This window comes from Heloderma suspectum, chromosome 15, assembly GCF_057233095.1.
Source record: "Heloderma suspectum isolate Gila_16-S chromosome 15, 16-S_ref, whole genome shotgun sequence".
In the NCBI taxonomy this organism is placed as follows: domain Eukaryota; kingdom Metazoa; phylum Chordata; class Lepidosauria; order Squamata; family Helodermatidae; genus Heloderma; species Heloderma suspectum.
In genome coordinates, this window is record NC_139472.1 from 7,800,259 (window position 1) to 7,814,988 (window position 14,730).

General features: G+C 45.3%; 2 protein-coding genes across 12 annotated transcripts in view; both read left to right on the plus strand.

Moving 5' to 3' along the window:
• The window catches only part of UBE4B (ubiquitination factor E4B), a 68,647-nt gene extending 66,814 nt beyond the window's left edge, over positions 1–1,833 (plus strand). For 5 of the 6 annotated variants that reach the window (XM_084822022.1, XM_084822019.1, XM_084822018.1 and 2 more), the window contains one exon: positions 380–1,833. In XM_084822022.1, coding sequence (XP_084678148.1) covers positions 380–441 — 62 coding nt within the window. In that variant the 3' untranslated portion in view covers positions 442–1,833. The remainder of the gene's footprint in view (positions 1–379) is intronic. The other variant, XR_014786026.1, reaches the window with a different exon arrangement.
• Positions 1,834–8,985: 7,152 nt separating this feature from the next.
• The window catches only part of KIF1B (kinesin family member 1B), a 157,140-nt gene continuing 151,395 nt past the window's right edge, over positions 8,986–14,730 (plus strand). For all 6 annotated transcript variants that reach the window (XM_084821829.1, XM_084821825.1, XM_084821827.1 and 3 more), the window contains exon 1: positions 8,986–9,199. The gene's annotated coding sequence lies outside the window, so the exon portion shown is untranslated. The remainder of the gene's footprint in view (positions 9,200–14,730) is intronic.

Genomic DNA, 14,730 nt, shown 5'->3' on the forward strand with positions numbered 1-14,730 from the left:
CAGAGCTATTTACACCTCCCTCCCCAAAAGGCTTTGTTAGGATGTAGACCTAGATGGGCCTTGCTTTTCAAGGAACAGAGGGAATTCCGCCACTAAACTGTGCAACCTGTTAACGTAGTATCACATGCCTGAAGCAGAAAACTAACTTTCCCTTTTAAACTAAAGACATATTTGTTACCAACACCATATGCTGAGGAATTGTGAGCTAAATCTTAAAACACAGTTTCTCAAAACACGTTTGGGGGTGTGTGTGTGTGTGTGTGTGTGTTGCGGGACGGCTGTGGTTTGTGGGATACCTCCTTGTTCTGGTGAGGTGTGATTAGTGTTCCTTTAAAAAAAAAAAATCACTTCCCTATTTTTCTCACTGCTTTCATTTCAGTGCCAGAGCTGAAAGAGCAAATCCAAGCCTGGATGAGAGACAAGCAAAACACTGACAATTGAGGCACCCCCGGCAGCGCACATGCCAAGGTCAACTGTGCGGAGCAGGGCGAGGAGTTGGGACATGGAGATGTGCCGATACTTGGGAAGTTGGCGCTGGGCTGGAGCTCGCACAGTGCCTGCTGCCGCCAACGACAAAAAGAAGCATGTGGACGAAGAGAAGGAACAACAACAACATCAAAGCAGCTTAACTCTTGTACATATATTTAAGTGATAAAACAATGGTTTATAGCATTGTGGGGGATAAGTTAGGGAGTGGCTCTCGTTATGGATCAGAATCCTCCGACATCTCATAATTGGGGTTCATAATGAGCTGAATCTTTTTTAGCAAAAGACATGTGGATCAGGGCAGCAAACCCTCAACGTGTTTTTAAAAAAATTATATTGCCAGATCTCCGTTAATTTGATTGTGGTTGAAACCTTGAACATTTTGCTGCTAAAGTAATCCCACCCACCTTTTCATTTCTTCCCCATCACCTCTTCCTGCACTATCCTGTCTCCCTTTTTTTCCTGTAATGTGAAGAAAATGTTCCCTATATATTAAAAAAGTCCTTCTCTGACCCCAAGAGAACATAATCTTGAAAAGATAAGTGTGCCTGCAACAAGTGTTAATCTTGGGGGGGAATGATATTTTTCTATTATACATATTCATTTATTTTTATTTGGTAGGCCGTACATGAGAAAAGTAATTCACCATGGCAAATTTCTTTCTCTCTCTCCCGCTTTTTTGGGCACATTGATTTTTAAGTCGTTTGACATGTCTCTTTGTCTTTTGGGAGAGATTTGATGCTCAGGGGGGGTGGGGGGTTGGTTGATTTTTGTTTTGTTTGTTAAGCCTTGTAAGCCTACTGAAACAGCTGCCACAAAGAAATTGGTGTGGAATACCAGGGCTTCATTGACTTAAAAGATATATATAGAGAGAGCTATATATATATATAAATTCTTTTTAAAGCCAGAGAATCTAATAAGCTAAACGATGATTCTGAGTCTTTTAAGAGCTTGTCACCAGGAGTGGTGGGGTGGGGTGGGCAGGTGGCACATCATTTTATTCTCTGTGCCTACCTGTCAAGGCAGGAGATCCATTTTTACGTTGCATACCAGTTTTGTATCCATGGCTTGGCCTTACCAAAGCAAAAAGGGTGCAGAAAAATGTAGACTTGCTTTTTTTAAAAAAAGAAACTATATAAAAAAGACGAAACATTTTTGTATGACTGCCCCCTGCTTAAAGATACTTGAATTTCCTTTTTAAAAAGGATTTGAAACCACAGTGTTTTAAAAAAAATTAAGCCTGAAAAGAAAACATTTTCTTTTCTTTTTTTCCGCTGACAGTGTCCTCTGTTCAGTTCCTGATTCTTGAAGAACAATAAATGGTGATACGCATTCACAAGAAATCTCCTTCGTGTGTCTCCTTTTTTATGATGTGTGCCGTAAAATAAAATGTAATTCATTAAATGTTTACCCTGCCCTTACACTAAGAAAATCAGGATGATGTATCTGAGAAGCGTTGAACCTCTTTCAGTCCAAGAGGTGGTGGTGGGCAGGGCTGAAGGGAAAGGGGGCAAGATCAAAAAGCCAAAATCTTCTAATTTATAGCTCTCACTGCTAGTAACTAAGCCTTAAGGGAGGTATTTTAACCTTTTAGAATGCGGGGAAACTGCACAAAAGCCAGGAAAACACTAAATGATAGGTGGTGGGAAAGGAGGTGGGGCCAGAAGAAGGGGTGGGTGGATCCTTCTGGGGACCCCCGGAGGAGTGGATCTGGTCCCTGGGTCTGAGGTTCTGCACATGGTTCTGTCCTTGCTCATTTTAATCTTGCACAAACCCTGTACATTAAAACAACATGGCCACATTTGCACAGAATAAGCCAGGATTCTTGGCTTACTGTGAATGAGCAGTGTACTAGTGTATGCATCTTTGCTCCTCCCTTTGCACGAGGGAGTAAATCTAATCAGGAGAACATAAGAAGAGCCCTGCTGGATCAGACCAAGGGTCCATCTAGTCCAGCATTCTGGTCCCACAGTGGCCAACCAGCTGCCTATGAGAAGGGATAGCTTAAACCAGGGTTTGTTGTTACCTTAGGAATTCTGGCTTATTTGGGAGCAACAAACCAGGATCCTGGGTTTGGAAGTCATAATCACCTATCTTTTCTTGGTTAGCTTTGTCCACTTGCGCAAAAGGAGGAGCGAACAGGCTACATTCACCAGCACACAGCTTGTCCACAATAAACCAGAAGTTGGGACTTCGCATTATGGGCAAATGTGGCCAGTGACCAGCCCTGGGTCACCCAGTGAGCTTCATGACTGAGTAGGGATTTGAACCTCATTTTCCTGCTTGAGGAATTAAATGCCACTATCAGAATATGGCATGAACACAGCACCTCTGAAAGGGGTTACGATTACTGAATGCATGTCAATGACTGTTGCTAGCAGAGACGGATATATTGAAAGAAGGAAAATACTAAGCCAAAAGAGGAATAATAACCTATGTTCATTTCAGCCTTTCCCAATCTGGCTCCCTCCAGATGTTCTTGACTTCAACTCTCCTTAGCCCCAGCCAACTGCCAGGAATGCTGGGAATTGTAGTCCAAAACATCTTGTTGTTCAGTCATTAAGTCGTGTCCGGCTCTTCGTGACCCCGTGGACCATAGCACGCCAGGCCTTCCTGTCCTCCGCTCTCTCCTGGAGTGTGCTCAAGTTCATATTCATTGCATCGGTGATGCTATCTAGCCATCTCATCCTCTGCCTCTGGGCACCAAATTGGGGAAGCCTGGTTTATTTTGTCAAGTTCAGTACAAACAGTTGGAAAGGCTCCAATATTATCTTTGTGTGTCTGTGTTTCCTTATAGCTGTCCGGAAACGACTGCTTTAAACTGAAACTACTGGAGGGAACCTACCAAAGGCAAAGCAAGCACTATTCAATTAGCATTGATCCAAGTAAATAACCGTTTTACTACTAAATAGTCACCCCGCATATTTTTCAACTGCAAAGCAGGACACATGGCCACCCCTAGGCAATAGCATACTAAAATGCATCTACACGGAGCAGGAGATTTCAATCTTAATGCATTCACAGCCTGATCCTATATACTTGGATGTAAGCCCCATTGGGTTAAGTGGTCCTACTCTTTTGAGTAAGTGGGCATAAGTACAGCCTGTAATTGTCAAAAGGGTGGCTGTCCTCTTAAAACCAACACGTTGCAGAAATTAGTCCTAAAGATAATTTTGGCTCTTGTTTCTTTATTGCTTGCTCTATCTGTCTCTTATCTGAAATGCATGTAACAGACTCGAGGGGGCTTTCTGACCCAGGTGCTGGAACTCCCTTCCAAGATCCATCTAACTTCCTCTCTGATGTCCTCCTGCTGATAGGACCCTTTTATTTAGATAGACCCTCAAGCTGAGCTGATTTTTCAATAACTTTTAACAGGCTGCTGCTTTACTATTTGTTTTTAATTTATATTATTGACTGGTTTTTAGTTGTTCTCATTGTACTGAGTGATATGTTTTTGGATGATTGCTTTATTGTGTTATTTTTGTTTGTTACGAGCTGCCTTGGACCCTGTTTGTGGAAAGGCAGGGCACACATCAAACAAACAATCCTGCTCTTTCATAGAGCTCTTAGTGGTGTCCCATCTAGATTTACTAATCAGGAGCTAAGATCTTAGCTTTGGTAGGACTGCAACATCTGATATTTGCAGACAATGCACAGGACCCATATTTCTCATCTTAAGAGGGCCTAGAAGAGCTGTGTGTGTATGGGGGTGGGGAGTTAATGGACTTTTGGAGTCCAGCTATGTGTTGAAATCTTGACAGCAACTGGGTGGAATGGAAAACTGGAGAGAGAGAGAAATTAAACACAGCAATGCCAAGTTAGGCATTTTAGCAAAAGGAACACAGAGCTTATATCAACCTTCCCAACCTGGTGTGTTCTAAATTTTCAGACTACAACTCCTAGTATTCTTGACTATTGGCCACATTGGCTGGGGCTGGTGGGAGTTGAAGTCCAAAGTCCAGGCTGGCCCTGATGTGAGTTCTGAGACAGACCATTGCCACAAATCAATAGGTAGAATAAAATAGAAACCAAGACACCATAAATATTTAAAAGTATTCAGCTATAGCTTTAGATTATACAGCAGAGTTCCTGAACAAAAGCCTACTTTAGTATTAATATGGAATCAACGATTTATGAGCAAGGCAAAAGGAAAATGCCCAGCTTGCTGGATCTGAGGGTCAAACTGCATAGAATGTTAAATACATAGCATATGGTGTGCTCTTTGTTTACTCACAAGTAAATGTGCAGAGCTGGATTGGGACTGCCACATGCAGGTCCCCCCCCCCTTCTGAAATTCCTGTTGGAAATACTGCAACCACATCTGCAAATTACAGGAAGGGGGTAGTGTTGCAGTTATCTAGCAGTGCGTCAGAATTTGGGCAAAGGTAACCTTAGGATCTCTCTAGCCTACAATGTGGTTTCCTGCCCCCCTCCCCCAACCTTCCACCACTGCTGGGAGCATGTTGTGTTTGCGCGCACGCTCTCTCTCCTTCCTGCTGTTGAGTCCAAAGAAATGGACTGGACAAACTCTGAAACTCTATGCAGTACCTGTGTCTTATATGCAAGAGTATTGTGAGTAAACCATTTTACTTCACCAAAGAAGGGTGTAGTCTCTTTTTCCCCTTGTGTGTATGTGGTAAATGCTCATTCTGTCCTGTCTTGTTTTTCTCTGCTAATTGCCTTTTTAACAGGAGACAGCAATACCAGTTAATCCCATCAATTCCCACCACCCCCACATGTGGACTAAAAAAAGGGGGAAGCCTCAGTTGGAAGTTTTAAAAATACTTTTTACCCGTGTGTGTGTATTTTGGAAAACAAGTGCAGGAGGGGGAGGTTTAAACCTCCCCCGCCTGCAAGTGCTGGATTGAAGCTCCACACGCTTACTTGTGATTATGAGTGGAAAAGAAAGAGAGGGTCAGTGGCACATTATGTATTTAATATATTGTGTGGTTTGGCCCTAAAAAGTACCTTTTGAAGTGCTGGGGGCGGGAGGATATTATCTCCTTCTCTTCAATAAGAGCTGGTGCTTTACAAGACCGAAGGTTTATTTTCTCATGGCTACTTTGAAGATTTACTTTCTCATGCTGATAGTTTTATATTTTTGGCAAAGGATTTGTTTCCTCACCCAAAATGCTAGTATATTATGCGGGCAGCATGCTTCCTAAGTCACCGGAAACTCACACATATGCTGAAAATTTCTAACCTATTTCATCCCGAGAGCTCTTAGAGGCAGGTAGCCATGCTTTAAAACCTGAAAACTAAATGCGATAAAAATAAATCTAAAGCACTGTGTACTAAAAACAGATGGAAATGACCTCATACTTGCTTAACCCCAGCCACTAAAACCCAGCTGTTGCCAAATGGGGTTGACCTCTGCTTGGTACAGTTTGTAATTCCTTTATATTTTACTATATAACTGTAAAATGCCCTGAGATCTTGAGGTTGCATTCTCTTTTTCATATGATAAGGAGCTGCCTTCAGGTACACCAAGTTGTCAATGGTGGGGCCATGATTTCAGGATTGCATGAGATTGAAATCCCAAGAGCCAAGACGGCAGCTAGGATGAACTTGTAGGTAGCCTTTCTTTCCCCCTGGTTACACAGGCCTCAAAAAGTGTTAATCATAGAATCATAGAATAGTAGGGCTGGAAGGGGCCTACAAGACCCTCGAGTCCAACCCCCTGCTCAATGCAGGAATCCAAGTTAGAGCATCCCTGACAGAGGGCTGTCCAGCCTCATCCTGAATGCCTCCAGTGTGGGAGAGCCCACCACCTCCCTAGGTCATTGGTTCCATTGTCGTATCACTCTTAACAGTCAGGAATTTTTTCCTGATGTTCAGCTGGAATCTGGCTTTCTGTCACTAGAGCCCATTATTCCGTGTCCTGCACTCTGGGATGATCGAGAAGAGATCCTGGCCTTCCTCTCTGTGACAACCTTTCAAGTACTTGAAGAGCGCTATCCTATCTCCCCTCAGTCTTCTCAAGGCTAAACATGCCCAGTTCTTTCAGGCTCTCTTCATAGGGCTTTGTTTCCAGTCCCCTGATCACCTTTGTTGCCCTCCTCTGAACTCTCTCCAGTTTGTCTGCATCCTTCTTAAAATGTGGTGCCCAGAACTGGACACAGTACTACAGATGAGGCCTAACCAGTGCTGAGTAGAGGGGAACTAGTACTTCCTGGGATTTGGAAGCTATGCCTCTGCTTTAATGCAGCCCCAAATAGCATTTGCCTTTTTTGCAGCCACATCACATTATTGGCTCACATTCAGCTTGTGATCGACAACAATTCCAAGATCCTTCTCGCTTGTAGTGTTGTTGAGCCATGTACCCCCCATCTTGTAACTGTGCATTTGGTTTCTTTTTCCTAGGTGCAGAACTTGGCATTTCTCCCTGTTACATTTCATTCTGTTGTTTTCTGCCCAGCACTCCAGTCTATCCAGATCACTTTGAATTTTGTTTCTGTCTTCCAAAGTATTAGCTATCCCGCCCAATTTTGTGTCATCTGCAAATTTGATCAGCATTCCCTGCACCACCTCCTCCAAGTCATTAATACAAATGTTGAAGAGCACTGGGCCCAGGACTGAGCCCTGCAGTACCCCACTCGTTACCTCTCCCCAGCTTGAGAAGGTCCCATTGATAAGCACTCTTTGAGTCCGACTGTGTAGCCAACTGTGGATCCACCGGATTGTTGTTTCATCTAGCCCACTTTGAGCTAGTTTGCTCATCAGGATATCATGGGGCACTTTGTCGAAAGCTTTGCTGAAGTCGAGGTATACGATGTCTACAGCATTCCCACGGTCCACAAGGGAGGTGACTTGATAAAAAAATGAGATCAGATTCGTCTGGCAGGATTTGTTCTTGATAAATCCATGTTGGCTTCGAGTCATCACTGCATTGTTTTCAAGGTGCTTCCAGATGGATTGCTTTATCATCTGCTCCAGAATTTTCCCAGGGATTGATGTCAGACTGACTGGTCTGTAGTTCCCAGGTTCCTCCTTTTTACCCTTTTTGAAGATAGGGACAACATTAGCCCTCCTCCAGTCATCTGGCACTTCACCTGTCCTCCATGACTTCTCAAAGATAATATTATGATATTATTATTAAGATAATGGTATTACAAAGATAATGTTATGTTTGGTTACAGAGCTTTTGGAGAAGTTCTTGGGGGCTGCATTCCAGTTGGTGGGCAGGGATCAAGGCAAAAACGGCAGGGCCAAAAACTTCAAAAATACTAGCATATTTTCGCTTAAACCTCTTACTGCCATAGGAGAAGCATTTCAACCTTTTAGAATGGGGAAAAAATTGCACAAAAGCTGGGAAAACACCAAGTGACTCAAGTGGTTGGGGAAAAGGGGGTGTGGCTTTCTGGGGACACCAAGAAGGCCAGATTTGGCCCCCGGGCCTGAGTTTCCACACTCCTGGCATATGAGAGCCAGGAACAGTCTCTAATATTCATTGATGTACACACTGTTTTACATGATCTACCTGCTTCATGGAAATTAAATGGTCTGCGTTAATGGATTCTCCGCACTCCGCAGACTGGTATTACAACATCGGAAAGAGAAATGCTCACCTTCTGTAATAACTGAGGACTTTACAGGGTTTTCAGCGTTTGAAGGGGCGGCATATAGATGCCACCTTCAAATGAATACTTAAATAATTTTAAATAAAGATAATTTAAAAATGGCTCTAGAAGGCTGCCTATCGACACACATTCCCTGGGAGGCTTGCAGAGCGGAGGGAAACGAGGGATAAATAACGGAAGAACAAGAAAAATATGAAGGCAGCAGAAAACTTTCCTTGTAGCAGATACAAGAATGGATGCTTGGAACACGCTTGCTGCATTCACACGTCTGCTGGTTTCCGTGTGCTGGGGTGCACATTTAAAAATGCCACTTGTGAACTGGGGTTGTTCAGCACTTCTATCGGGCCCCGCTCAGTTTTTCTTCTCCTAGCTTCATCCTCTAGAAGAGGCCCAGTTCCCCGCTCAGGCCAGACCCTTCTCTTGAAAATCCCCTCCCCGCCTTTTCCCCCGATGTGAGGGAGAAAAGAAACACGCGCACGTGAGGACCCGCTCGCCTTCCCCCGCCAAAGTTCCCCGCAGGAGGGTTCTGTCGTCGGCATTCTTTTTCCGTCCGCTAGAGGGAGCGCCGCCGCATTCCTGCGCAGCCGCCTGAAGAATCCCAAAGGGGATTCTTAGGATGAAGCTGAGGGCGAGCGAGAGTTCCTTTGTCGAATGCTAATTGGCCGGCTTTGTCTCCACCGGCCCGCCCTCGCGGCGTTTCTCCACAATGGGATTGGCCTAAAGGGGTGTCGTGATTGGCAGGCGCGGCTTTCCTCCCCCTCCCGCTCGCATTTTTGACAGGCAGCACGAGCCACCTATCCGCTCTGCGGCCGGCCGCCGCGATTGGAAGGCTGGAGGCCGACTCCTCGCGCCTGATTGGAGGGCGTCAGGGAGAAGGGGCGGGGGCTTTCTGAGGGAGGCGGCCGCGCTTGGCGCTCGTTCTCTTGCCAGTGTAGCCGCGGCGCTCCTGTCGGGCGCGTCGTCGTCGGGCCCCTGCTCCTCTCCCCCGTCCCCGCTGGTGCCGCTTTTCGGGGGCTCCGTGATGAGGCTTGGCGGCCTCCACCCCGCTGGCTTCATTGCCGCGTACTGTCTCCCCTGAGGCGGCTGCTGCTTCATCGCGGCGCCGGTGTCGCTCCGCCCTTGACTGCATTGAGGTACAAAGGCGGCCGGGGAGGGGGGAGGGGGGAGGGGGGAGGGGGGAGGGGGCGCGTGGTCGGCCGGCCGGCCGGTCGGTCACGTGACTATATGCGGAGGGGGAGGGGCGCACGCTTGAAGCCCCCTCCCCCCTCCCCTCCCCCGCCTGCCCATCCCTCCTTCATCCATCCATCCGCTCTCAAGCCCCACCGCCCAAGCGTGGGGGGGGGGCGTGTGTGTGTAGGGGGGGGTATGCATGTGTGTGTGAGGAATAAGTAGGGGAGGGACTTATAATTTCCCCCCTCTCCCCAGGTGCCTACCATTTCTTTCTCGGGGGGCCCCCCCGGTACCTACTATTTCTTTCTCGGGGGCCACCCCCAGGTACCTACCATTTCTTTCTCGGGGGACCCCCCCCAGGTACCTACCATTTCTTTCTCGGGGGACCCCCCCCAGGTACCTACCATTTCTTTCTCGGGGGACCCCCCCCAGGTACCTACCATTTCTTTCTCGGGGACCCCCCCCAGGTACCTACCATTTCTTTCTCGGGGACCCCCCCCAGGTACCTACCATTTCTTTCTCGCCCCATTACCTATCATTTCTTTCTCCTCTCCCCCAGTTACCATTTCTTTCTCGGGGACCCCCCCCAGGTACCTACCATTTCTTTCTCGGGGGCCCCCCCGGTACCTACCATTTCTTTCTCGGGGACCCCCCCCGGTACCTACCATTTCTTTCTCGGGGACCCCCCCCCGGTACCTACCATTTCTTTCTCGGGGCCCCCCCCCAGGTACCTACCATTTCTTTCTCGCCCCATTACCTATCATTTCTTCTCTCCCCCAGTTACCTATTTTTCACTCTAACCATTTTCAGACTCCCCATATAGGAGGGGGTAATGTGGGTGGATGTTTATGGTGAAGCGGTGGAGTTTTCAGGGGTGGGGGGGGAAGCTGGGGTTGGCTGTTGACTACCGACCAGCATTACCTTTTCTCTTCTCCCTTGTTTCTCCATCTATTCAAAGACACCCCCCCTTCCCCAAGTGTCTGTGACCCCAGGTGACTTCTCCAAAACGATGATGGGAATAGGAAATATAATAAGTATTTTTGTACTGCCCTTTGATCATATATTCCCAGGGTAGATCACAAGAAAGAAAGAAAAATGATTATATATTGTGCTGTTTGTTTTAGATATATTTATATTGTGTCTTCCATTGAAATGTTCAGGGCAGCTCATGGACTGCAGTCATAATAAAACACTGTAAAGTAATCTAAAATGTAGTAATAGTAATAAAATAATACTAGGTCTAATTATGTATTGGCTTTTTGAAGTTGTCCCTTTCTCCCTGATCCTAATTGTTTAGATCAGAAGCAAAGCAAACCTATGTATTTATCTCACAAACAGCCATCGTCCTCTTTAGGTTTTACTCAGGAGTAAGTCCCACTGACTTTCATGGGGCTTACATCCAAGTAAGTGTGCTTGTGCATTGGAGCTTTAATGTTCAATATACTTGGGTTCTAAAGGGATTGTTGGTTCTGAGGATACAGCTGGCTGTGGCATTTCGAGGGTGGGGTAGGAACCTCTTGGGAATGTGTCACTGCTGGGGTGGGGGCAGGTGTGTGCATATGTGTAATGACGACACACTATTTCTGCATCCGGCTATGCATAGGTATAACCTATGTGTGAAATAGGCACCTGCATGTATCTCTTCTTACACACAAGATTATGTGCAGATCTGCAAGTATTGCAAAATACACACATGCACACATATGACTGAGAAATCAAAACTCTTTAAATTCTTAGCAGTATGTTTTAATATGAGCAGCTGCTTGTGATTTTCCAGTCCTAAAGTGTGCGCGCGTGTGTGTGTGTGTGTGTGTAAATATTATATTTGCGGACCTCTCCTTCTCTCATCTAATATTATGTTCAGCAATTTCCCCTGCACAGTCTTCTTCCTCCTTAGAAGAAGCAACTCATCCCTTTTCCAGTTCCTTTTTTCCTCCTCTCTCAGTTAACACAAATTGGAGATTCCCTAAAGCCCCCCCCTTTCTTATTGCCATTTTCATATTCCTCCCTGAGCCCTTTTGTATGAGAGAGCATGAGATCTGGTGACAGCTTGGCCTTAAGAGTCTTTTAAAATGCTGACAGAACACCTCCCAACCCAGCTAAGTTTGAATCTTCTTCCTTCAGCCCACCCACCCCATTGGTAATTCCATCTTCTTGTTCAGTGAGATCCACTTTGGGACTACAACTGCTTCCTCGTCATAGGGAGTTTCTGTAGTGTTCCCTGGCAATGACACCCTCAAGATAAAATGTCTTTCCATTAAACCAAGACTTTAGCATCAGGGGAGTTACCTCCCCAAGGAGATCTGTCTGATCCCCAAGAACCCTAACCCTAGCAGGGCTGCATCTGGTGTAAATGTGCTCAAAAGACTGAATTGGAGTATATCCTCATCTTGGTTTCAGGCACCAATTTTTCACTCTTCACTCTTCTGTCTGAAGCTCTGTTGTGGCCTAGGCATATACCCTGGGCTTCATCTGTTCTCATCTCTTCAGCAGGGTGGGGTTTGGAGCTGAATCCTTCATTCTGCGCTTACTTCTGCCCTCCACCCTCCACAGCAGTGCCTTGTTTGGGGACTGTGGGAAGCTCTGTGTTTTTGTTTCCACCCCTCTCACTTTAGGCCTCTTCACCTCCATAAACAGTTGCTGTTCTGCTCTGATGTGTTCTCCCCCCTTCCTCTGTATCCAGCACAGCACAATTACCCGGGCAGCCATATTGGAATGATGATCTGACAGTCCTCCAGGAGCTTAGTCAGGAATGGGGCAGAAGGTTGAAAATGACTGATTTGGAATCAGTGGCTTAGTGCAAATGCTCCCCGGAGTTCATGGAGGCATCTATTAATTGTTGCCTGCTTGCATTTTCACGTAATAGTCTCTGTTTGCTCCTGCTTAGGTGAATTTTCTAGGGTGGGGTTTTTAGACGTGGTGAGACTTCTTTCCCTGCTCTATGTACTTCCATGGTTTTTATTTCTTTATTGTGAAAACCGGTATTGCATTGTTTGGATCAAAACATATTTAAGCTTTGTCCTATTCCCTCTGTCTCCCTGTTCCTTCTGTCTCTGTTCTGTTGGATTGGTTAACCCTGCATGCAGCAACTGCTATGAATTTTTTATTTACTGTAAAGTGCTTTGCATACATTTAGCTCTATAGAAATAGATGATGAAGTTATTTGAAGTTGATATCCTATTCACACTTACCCAGGAGTGAGTCCTATTGAACTTGGTGGGACTTACATCTGAGTAGACATGTATAGGACTGCTCCCTCCCATGCTTCCATAGCTGTATAAGCATTAAAAAATATTGCAGATTTGTGACTGAAGCCTCATGTGATAGCATTCAAATACTTGGTACAGCTGCTTTCATTTAAACTTAAACATTTAGCAGTCTGTGTTAACATGATTGAGTGATATAATTGCCTGCCTGATCCCCTGATGAAGTACCTAAAATTGTGTTCTCTGTGGTCCTCAGCGCACAGATACTCACCCGCTATGCCTGTTTCTGTTCTCATCTTAGTCATGGTGCAGTGACTGGGATTCCTCTGCTAGGTGGTCAGATCTTAATTAAAAAGGCAGCATAGGGGCCTTCAGTATATTTCCTTAAGGCCTTGAGACTCTGCCTTGGGTTTCCTATGAACGTATCACTCTAGCTTGTGGTGTGTTGTATGGCTGTTTATAATACTGTGCTAAGGAAACACCCAAAACGCATTATGCAAATCTCAAACATTTGCTTGTATTTGTCTGGTATAATATTTCAAGATTAATTTTCTCCCAAATGATTAGTATTTGTGAGGCAAGGGACTAGGATGGAAGATACAGTGAAGGCAGTGGAGGGCACAAACATTGAGGTTGCCATCCAGCAGGCCAGAGTTGGGAAGCATGCTAGTAACCTTTCACAAAGGTTTTAGGGGTTTGTGCAGGAATGGGAAGCCCTGCTCCATGTACTCCATATTTCCTAGTCTTCAGCAGAAATGAGGGTAATGCTAAAGGTTTCTGTGAGCCTGCAGTGAAGTTTTTTCCAACCCTGTTGGAGACAGCTTTTGGTTTTCTCCATTGTAGAGTTACTCTTCTAGCCAAGCAGGAGACCCTGGGGATTTTTTCACTCCTGCCAGTCTCCCCCCTACATATTGTAACTTCTTACTTTATTGGTCCAAGCATGAGGACTAGAAACATGCCTTTTTAAAATAAATTTAAATTTATTTTAAATTAAAATAAAAGCAGAGCTTCTCAGCCTACATAACAGATCTTGTGTGGGATTCAGATAGCCCTAGATGTCACTGTCAGCGTCTTAGACAAATATTTAGTGCAGAGCTCCTAAATTGTTATCTTTTCTGCAAAACATTAATTGAATGCTAACTATGCACTTCTTATTTACTGTTTTGGCAGCCTTGCAAATGTCAACAAAAGTTAGCACCCGGCAACGTGTTTTTGCTAGCTTGCTTGTACCCGCTACGGTAAAGGGGTGGGGGGAAGAGAACAAACATCTTTGTAAAAATTTCCTTGCCTGGTCATCTGGATGCAATTTTTACTCATTACAGGTGACCAAGTGAGTGAGTGGCTATTTACAATCCTGAACCCTGGCTCAGTCAGGTCCCCTACCATCCGTGCCTTCTTACATGATCATGCCTGTTTCTGTTCTATTAGTGCCACTATTTAAAATCTCTCCAGTATAAACAAGTGTCTGTGGTGAACATTGACTGCTAGATGGGGGATGCTGGGAGTTTTATTTTTATTTATTTATTTATTTTATTTCTATACTGCCCAAGTTGTAGTCCAACACATGTGGAGTTGCCAGGTTGGGGAAGGCTGGCTCACAGTCAAGACACAGAATATGAATGAGGTGTAAAGTTTGATGGAGTGTTGAGGATAGGTGTAAGTATTGCCTTCCTGGATCAGACCAAGGGACCATCTGGTCCTGGATTCTGTTCTGAGAGCAGCCAGTCAGAAGCGTCTGTGAAGGCATGGAGACTGTAGCTCTTGTCCACCATTACATGCCCATAATATGTGGTATTCAAAGTTATACCTATTGAGATACTATGGCTAACAGTTCTTGACCTGTCCTCCATTTAAACACACACACATGCACCATCATCTAAGTTGGTGGTCATTGCTACATTTAGTGGTAGTGAATCCCATAAGATAAGTATACATTACAAAGGAGTACTCTTCTGAGTCCTGAGCCCACTGTCAGTTATTAGGTGACCTTGAGCTCTAGTGTTACAGATATGAGGGGAGAACAAACAACTCCATCAACTGAAATAGGGAGCAAGATGCATGAAAGGTGTATATATAATGAATGGCCAGTCTGTCACTTGCTTTGCATGGTTTTAGCCTCCCATGGTGGCCCTTGGCCAGGATGGAATGCTGCTGAGGTTAATTTCTGTGTTAGAAGGCATATACCAGCCTTCCCCAAACTCAGTGCCCTCCGGTTGTTTTGGACTTCAACTCCTTTCAGCCCCAGCCACCTTGGTCAGGAATGCTGGGGAGTTGTAATCCAAAACAAT